The sequence below is a fragment of the Vombatus ursinus genome, unplaced genomic scaffold (genome assembly GCF_900497805.2).
Source record: "Vombatus ursinus unplaced genomic scaffold, bare-nosed wombat genome assembly UNPS02014768.1, whole genome shotgun sequence".
In the NCBI taxonomy this organism is placed as follows: domain Eukaryota; kingdom Metazoa; phylum Chordata; class Mammalia; order Diprotodontia; family Vombatidae; genus Vombatus; species Vombatus ursinus.
The window spans coordinates 25,969,853-25,978,322 of record NW_020954546.1 but is presented as its reverse complement, the minus strand read 5'-3'; the positions used below and the strand labels follow the sequence as shown (position 1 = coordinate 25,978,322).

General features: G+C 55.0%; 1 protein-coding gene across 11 annotated transcripts in view; it reads right to left on the bottom strand.

Moving 5' to 3' along the window:
• The window catches only part of MYO18A (myosin XVIIIA), a 158,616-nt gene that overhangs the window by 34,886 nt on the left and 115,260 nt on the right, over positions 1 to 8,470 (bottom strand). For all 11 annotated transcript variants that reach the window (XM_027861955.1, XM_027861948.1, XM_027861951.1 and 8 more), the window contains 6 exons: positions 5,121 to 5,249; positions 3,828 to 3,971; positions 2,663 to 2,752; positions 2,308 to 2,427; positions 1,994 to 2,105; positions 1,269 to 1,396 (listed from right to left, as the gene is read on the bottom strand). In XM_027861955.1, coding sequence (XP_027717756.1) covers positions 1,269 to 1,396; positions 1,994 to 2,105; positions 2,308 to 2,427; positions 2,663 to 2,752; positions 3,828 to 3,971; positions 5,121 to 5,249 — 723 coding nt within the window. The remainder of the gene's footprint in view (positions 1 to 1,268; positions 1,397 to 1,993; positions 2,106 to 2,307; positions 2,428 to 2,662; positions 2,753 to 3,827; positions 3,972 to 5,120; positions 5,250 to 8,470) is intronic.

The window sequence follows — 8,470 nt, the reverse complement described above, 5'->3', positions numbered from 1 at the left end:
AAGGGAGGGAGCGAGAGGGAGACAGGGAAGGAGGGGGGGAGAGAGAGCTTGTGTAGGTTCAGGTAAGAGCAGGAGGAGCAGGGAAAGAAGGACCACAGAGCACGGGGGAGGTGTTGGAGAGACTGGGAGGTCGAGGCAGGGATAAAGGCTAGAACAACCGAATGGGACAGAAATGGAGAAGTGACTGGCTTTGGACACAGCTGACTTCGGAAATGACCTGGCACACTTGTTACAAGGGTTCCTCTCCCTGCCCCCTATGGGGTAAGGGGGGAAGAAAAGAGATTTTGGTTAACTGAAATTAAAACAAAGAAAAAAGAAATAGCTCTAGAAAACTTGAGAAGAGAAAAAAAGTTAGAGTCAAAGAGAAGGAAGGAAAGAAAGAGGGAAGGAGGGAGGAAAGTAGGGAAGGAGGGAGGGAGGGAGGGAAGGAGGAAGGAAGGAGAAGGGAAGGAAGGAACAAGGGGAGGGAGGGAAGGAAGGAAGGGAAGGAGCGCTGTTTAAGCACATGATGTTAAGGGCCATGTTAAGCACTGAGGATACAGAGATGAGGTGAGCCAGCCCCTGGCCTGGAGGAGCTTCTGTTTTAGCAGGGGAGACACCACACAGGGAGGGACTTGAGGGTGGCCAGAGCAGAGCTCTCTGGGGGGGCCGTGGGGATGGGAGTGAAGGAGTCGTCGGCAGCCGTGCGCTCTCCAGAAGCCACAGCAATGCCGTTTTGCTTCTCATGCCCGAAGCCAGAGCTGGGAAGGGGTTGGGGGTAGGATGGGCTGGAGGGGACACGAGCTCTGCAGCAAAGCCAAGGGGAAGGTGGCCGGGGTGAAGGCCGGCTGGCATGTGAAGCATGGTCCGGTCTGGCTCAGGCCGGATCTACTGGGCTACTTGAGCTTGCACTCACTGGGTCACCACTCATCACTGGGTGGGAAAGAAAGAAGCTTTGGGGTCAAAAGTCAGGGAGCCAGGATCAGGAAATAGGCCGTGTGGGACAGTGGAAAGCAGGCTGGCTTTGGAATCACGGGCCCCAGGTTCAGATCGTGCTTACTGCCTGTAGGCCCTTGGACAGGTCAGTTACTTAACCTCTCCAGACCTCAGCTCCTTTATCCTTCAGTAAGGGCGGTTGGCCTAGCTGGCCTGGGAGATTCCTTCCGACTGGAGATCCCGGGCCCTTCAGGGACCAAGCCCTGGCATCAACACCGTAAAACTCGCCGAGCGGGAGGGAGAGGTCACCCTGATGCTGGGGCACGCGAGGCCCCCTGCCCCGCCATGCTCACCTTCCTCTCCAGCTGCCTCTTACTCTGCTGTTCCACTTCCAGCTTGTCCTCGAGCTCCTGCTGCAGACGCTTCTTGGTGAAGTCTACCTCTCGAACTGCCCGCTCGTACTTGAGGCGCCACTCCCCACCTGCATGCGGGGTATGGGGAAGGCTGAAGAGGGGCACCCTTGGGAAGGGTGAGCGCGCCAGGGGAGAGCTGAGACGATGATAAAGTGAAGGATGAGGCGGAAGGAGTTTTGGGGCTGGGGGCTCGAGAAGGGCACCGGGGAGGGCAGCTTCTCCTACAGCTGGGGCTCAGTGGCTTCTCCCCAACCCCTGAGCCTAGCTAGAGAGGGAGACCATGGGGCTACGTGTGCTTGGCATAAAATATCAAAGGATTATAGGCCTTTGGGGTGATGGCCCCCTTGGGCGGGCTAGTGAAACCTACAAACTCCTTCTCCAAATAGTATTTTCTAATTAATTGAAGGAAATGCTCAGTTCTAGTTAGAGGTAATTAAAAATGTCATTTTCCCCCATGCAAGTCCATGGACTCCCTGAAATCCACCCAGATCCCCCTTGGGGCCAGTTTAAGGACCCCCAGGGAGGACCCAAAAAGGACCTCAGAGACCCAGCCCCCTTATTTGACAGGTGAGAACACTGAGACCCAGAGAGGTTATGACCTGCTCCGGGGCACACAGCACCCAAACCCAGGGTCTCTGACTCCACGCCCATCCATCCCCACTCACCCGAGTCATCATCGTCCACCTCCCCATTGAGTTCAGTAGCTCGGATAAGCCTGGCTTCCATCACCTCAATCTCCATGGCCTCCATTTGCTTCTTCAGGGCATCATACTGAGTCTGCAGTGTGGGAGGGCAGGGGGTGCTCAGGAGAAGCCCCCCTCTACTGGTACCCCCCCACCCATGGACAGCCAACCCTACGCTCGACTTGCTTTGCTCAAAAGCTGTGAACGGGTGGATAGGCGAGGGGCAAAACGTGCCGACTTCCTTTCTGGGAAGAGGCTGCCCTAACCCTGCTGCTCCCCGGTCCCTTCCCCATCACCTGCAGCTCCTTCATCTCCTTCTCCGCCCGGAGCCTCTCAGCTGCCTCGGCATCCAGGAGCTGGGAAGTTGACTCGCCGGTATTTCGCTCATCCGCCAACTCTGATGTCAGCTCTGAGATCTGGGGGAAGAGAAGAGTCATTCCAACTGTCTCCCACCTGGAGACCGGTACCGGAGCAACCACCAGCCAGCAACGCCCCCCGGGACGTGGGGCTCCTCCGGGTCGCAGAGGAAGGCTCCCACGCCCCACCTGCCGGGCTAGTCTCAGCCACCGCCAAGCGGGGGCCGGAGGGCCAGAGGGCCGGAGGCCGCCTGCGGTGAGCGGGGGTGGCCAAAGGTCAAGGAAGCCGACTCACTCGGGTCTCTAGCCGGTCGCCATTGAGCCGAAGCTCATTCCGTTCCTTTTCCACCTTCTCGAGCTTGCTCCGGAGCTGCTGAATTTCCTCCTAGAAATAGATCAACCAATTAGTGAGCATTTATCAAGCAAGCGTCGTGTTAGGCCCCGGCCATACAAAGACAACAGTGAAGCTGTCCCTCTACCCTGGAGGGGGTTCCACGCCGTAGAAGGAGGGATAGTTTGAGCCCTGGCCTTGAATTCTGGCCCCAGAGGCTGTCTCCTTCAGGATGCTATGCCGGCAGTCAAAAGACGTGCGTTCAAATCTGGTCTCTGCCACTTATTGTGTGACCGTGGGCAAGTCACTTCTCAGGTCCTCAGTTTCCCCCTCTGTAAAATGAGGGTGTGTGTGGACTAGATAACCTAGCACTAAACCAATGATCCTGGATGGAGGTTGGGGATCCAAAGGTTAATGACTGTCGGTCTGGGCAACCACAGAGGGGACTTTGGGGGACAAACCAAGCTCGTTCTAGAGAACAAACCCGTGCCTCAGTTGTGGAGCCAGGATCGGGGGACCTGGAAGCAGTCACAGGAGCACCACCCCCGCCCCCACCCACTACTTCTAGGCAGGCACGGCCAGCCCACCCTCACCCTGGTATCCATCCCCTAACACTGCCCAGTCACAAACAAGAAAAGCTGTGGACGGAGGGGACGAGTCCATACTGGAGATGCCTGTTTGTTCCTCATAAGAGAGGCAGCTAGTGAAAACAGCCACGCCCCATTCTGTAGGGAGCACGCGGGCCAGGGGAGCCCTCTGGAACAGCCCTGAACGCCCTGACAGCAGGTGCCTAGGCCTGTGGGGCAGCAGAGAGGACTCAGGTTCAAAGTCCAGCGCTAACTCTCACCTCTGGGGGAGCTTCTGGGCCTCCACTGGCTCCTCTGTAAGATGAGGGGGCGGGACGGACAGAGCCAACGGGAGAACGTTCTTGGTTGCAGGGTAACATTAGTTATGAGGGCTTTGTCTTTCATTTGGGGGGGGGTAATCGGGGAGAGAAAATGCTTGTTTTTCATGGAAACAACAAAATGAATTTTAAAAACGTAAGGGCGTCATAAAATGAGGGGGTGGACGAGATGACCGCCGAGCCCTTCCTGGGCCAAGCCCACGTGAGCCCAGAGCGCCCACTCACGTCCTTGCCGCGGATCTGCTCCTCGGACAGCTGCACCTCGACGAGCGGCCGCACGGCCGTGAAAAGCCTCCACCACGGCCAGTCCTTCACCCCCTGGTTCTTTTTAATGTTCTTCTGGACACAGCGAATGGCCAGGTCTTGGATCTGAAATCACACAAGCTCTTGCTTACTGGGCGTTTTAAGGCTCAGAAAACCCTGAGTGTGACTGTCCTGGTTTTACAGGTAAGGAAGCTGGGGCTCAGATGGGTCGACTGTCTTGCCCAGGGTCACACAGCTGGTAAGTATTAGAGCACTGGGTTCAAATCCTATGTCTAATGCTTATTTCCTGGATGACCTTGGGCAAGTCACTTAACTAATTCTTCTGGGCCTCAATTTCCTCATGTGTCCAATGAGGGCACTGGACTGGACAGCCTTCCTATTCCAGACCCGGGATCCTACCATCTCCTGGGGTTTAATCCACTTGGATTTCCCCTTCTTGCTGCTTCTCTGTTTGCTGCCCCCAGCCTGCAAGGGCAGCTGGAGGCGGGGGAGCGAGGCCTGACCCCTGGGGCAGAGCCCCCCCCCCCCCCCCGGGAGCTCCCTTCCCTGTTCTCATCAGGACTAATTTCACTGGCTTTATTGGCCGCCTGGTTTTCTCTTCTGCTCTGGCCTGGATGTACCATAAAACCTAATCTTGCTGAAACATACGAGGCGATGGTGCCGGCTGCTTTATGGACGTGCTAATAGGAAAAGGAGCCCTTGACACAGCTCCTTAATCTTCATGGAAAGACCCAGGATGCAGCGCCGACCCACCCCTAACCCCCAAGGCTCCCCTCTCTGCGGGACCATGCTGCGTCCTCTTGGCGGGGACGCCCCAAGGACTTGGGATGCTCACTGGTGCTCATCCTGGGTGGCTGCTGAGAAAGCCACAGGAGGGACAGGGGCAAGACCAACAGATTTGGAGCCAAAGGGCCTGAGTTCAAATCCTGCCCCTGACACTTTGAGCAAGTCCCTTCCCATCTCTAGGACTATCCACATCTATAAAATGAGGGATGACACGATCCCAAGGGTCGCCTGAGATGCCCCTTTCCTTCCCCACTCCCTAGGGGTTAATGTCATTGGAAATGCCCTGGCCCACTTCCTGCACGACATGGCCCCAGTGCCCAGCCCCAGGTCCCACTTCTTGGTCCCCTGCACATTCCCCCCCAGGTTCTCACTATAACCCCCCAAACTGAGGAAGCGAGCCACGGACGGGCGTCTGGAGCCGGGACAGTGGCCGGATCGAGGCATGAGCGGTCTGCCCTAGCGGGGTACCTTTCTCTTCTGGAAGTGTTGGCGGGCCAAGTAACCGCGGCACGCTGCCTGGAAGAGGGTCAAGTTCCTGCTGGTCTGTTCATCCCTCTGTTCTTCCAGTCGGGCCAAGGTGCCTGCCCGGAAAAATACCTACGGGAAAGAAGAACAGATAAAGGCCGGAAGCTAGGCCTGGGGGTCAGCAGGAAGTGGGGAACGGGAGAGCAGAGCCTGGAGAGGATCCCTCTATGAGCAAGCTGGAGCCAGAAAAGTCCCAGATGGGGGGAGAATCAGAAATAGATTGCTGGGGGACAGAGGAAGGGAGCAGGGTACATGCAGGCCTAGACGGGCTGGGGGCCACAGAAGACCCACAGTTCTCAAGAGAGATGCAGGAGAGGAAAATGGAGAAGAGATGGGCCAAGGAGACGTCCCCTTTACAAAACCAGTCTCGACTGGGGTCCGAAGAGGGGGCCTCAGAGGTGGCATTTCCTACCAGCTGCCCAGTTGAAAATGCTGAAGGGTTCCAGGTCATTCCCCGCTCCCCTCCCCCTGAAAGGCCAGCCTCTGGCTTCCCACCTTTGAGGTCAAGGTTGGGGTGATGATTGCTGTAGGGCACTCCCAGGAGGGGACCCCAGTTCCCTCCTCTCACAGGTGGCTACATTAGAATTCAGAGCCCTGCCTGGAATAGGGCTATATAGGAAAAAGAGCAGGAGAGGAGGGGAGACAGAACAGAAGGGCCCTGGCCCCACCCCTGGCCCCACCTCTCCCCACTCAGTTTCCTCTTCATCAGCCACGTCTTTCATGTGGTGACGCCCCTGCCCCCAGTCCCCCACCCCTCCCCACACCCAAGCTTCGTCTCTGGTGGTAAAGCCAGTGGGGTGGGTGGTGGCTGGTTTAGGCAAGGGACCTGTCTTACAGGTTTGGGGCTGGAGGATAGACGCAAAAGGCCCCAGCCCAGCGGGCGCCCCCGCTCCCGGCCTCACCCCTCACTCCATTGCGCTGGACCCAGCTAGAGCCCATGCCTTCTTTTGGAGGGAGAAGGAGGAGAATCAGAAAGGAAAACAACTTGGTCAGGACCCTCCTGGCCATTTGTCTTCAAAACAAAGCTGCCCAGATGTCACTAATTTCCTCTGTGCGGGACATGTGTCTGTCTTTAGGTCTGGAGCCAGGCATGTAGGTAACGTGGATGGTATGGAGAGGCTGGCATTAGCCACAGTGACCCAGGAGCTGGCTTCCTCCATGAGGCCACCCCCCACCCCCCCAAGGCCCATGGATGAACAACTGGGAATCTATTCCTATGTGTTCTCTCTACTTCTTCTGTATATGCTTACAAATGCCCTTGTGGTGTCCTCTGTTAGAATGTAAGCCCCTTGAGGGCAGGGACTGCTTAATTCTGGTTTAATCAATACTTGAAAATTGATCGATTGACTCTTCTCTAGGAAGAGGCCGGAAGCTGAACTCTGCCTAAGGCTTCTGCCTCTCCATTTCCCCTGCCTCTCTGTCCTTTTCTTCCCCCCTCTACCTATGGAGTTAGGTTTTCTGCTGAGGAAATGTTGTCTCTGGGTTACCAACCAAAACCTCCTGCCCCAGGGCAGCTCAGAATCACAGCCAAATTGGGTCCTCAGGACCTTCTCCCCTCAGCAGCACGCCTGGATCTAAACTCCTGGGACCCCCTTTGGGTGTAAGCCCAGAGGAGACAGAGATTCTGCCTCAGGGGGCCAGGAGTGATAAACACCCTTGTGATGCCCCCCAGGACCAGGTAGTCACACCGGGGCAGGATTCCTAGCTAACTTGAGGAGGTAAGGATGGGGGGGGAAGAGAAGGGGAGAGAGGGAGAAGAGAGGAGGAGAGAGGGAAGGAGAGGGAGAGAGAGACAGAGACAAAGAGACAGAGACAGAGAAAGAGGGAGACAGAGAGAGAGACAGAGAGAGAGAAGGAGAGAGGGAAGGAGAGGGAGAGGGAGAGAGACAGAGACAAAGAGACAGAGACAGTGACAGAGACAGAGAAAGAGGGAGACAGAGAGAGACACACAGAGAGAGAAGGAGGGAAGGAGAGGGAGAGAGACAGAAATAGAGACAGAAACAGAGAGAAAGAGACAGAGAGACAGTGACAGAGACAGAAAGACAGAGAGAGATCGAGAGACAGACAGAAAGAGAAAGACGGAGACAGAGAGAGAGAAAGAGGGAGACAGAGAGAAAGAGATAGAGACAGAGAGAGAGAGAGGAGAGAAAGAAGGAGAGAGGGAGAGAGAGAGGAATCCCTGGAGGAAAGAACAAATACAGCAGAAAAGACCCCAAGTCTTAAGGCTGGGAAATGTAATGATAGCTGGTTTAGAGATGGGGGCCAGTAGCCTAGAACCTGTAAAGCAGAGGGTTTTAACTTAGGAATCCATGACCTTAAAATAATTTTTTGATGACTATATTTCAACCTAATTGTTTCTTTTGTAATTCTACATATTTTCTTTCATGCATTTAAAAATATTATTCTGGGAAGAGGTTCATCAGCTTTGTCAGACTGCCCAAGGGGTCTGGAACCCTTTCCTTAGAATAGCATGCAGATGACTTGTGGCACTGATGCTATGCCTACCTGCCCATGCCCACTATGGCACGGCAGATCTCTGTACACAGGAGGTATTTAGGAAACGGAATCAAATTAAGCCTATATAGCTCACCCCCAAATGATGAGAGCCCTGAAAATCCCAGCCCTGACCTCTCTCTCTGCCTGAAGGCAGGAATGGGCACTGGGGCTGGTCTGTCTCAGCCAAAGGAGTTAGCGTGACTCAGAGAGGCACTGGAGCCCGAGAAGATGATCCAAAAGGGGGCTGGCCTGGGGAGGCGCCACAATGCTTTGGACATGCTTGGAAACCTGGTACCTGACCTGGAGAAGGCACCACAGAAACATTCCCCCACCTTCCGCCAAGCCTCGAATCTTAGCAAGCCTGCTCATTACACTATTTGAGGAGAATCACCACTGAATAGGGAGGGCATGACCTACTTCAAGGAAAAACCAAATTATTTCATTAAGATCCTTCATGCCAAGAACACCTAAGAATGCTGAGGAGGGAGGGAAAGAGGAAAGGAGAGAGAGAAGGGGGGCGGAGGAGAGAGAACAAAAATGAATAAGGGGAGGCCAAGACAGAGACGCAAAACCAGAGACAACACACGTAATGAGCAAAAACAGAACAGTAAGAGAGAGAGACAGAATGAGAGCAATATGACAGAGAGGGGAAGGAAAGAGAATAAGGCAGAAAAGCAAAAAGAAAAGACCATAAAACAATGAGGACAGAAAGTGAAAGAGACTGATGGGGACTGATACCAACAGGAAAAATGAGAGAGAGAGAGAGAGAGAGAGAGAGAGAGAGAGAGAGAGAGAGA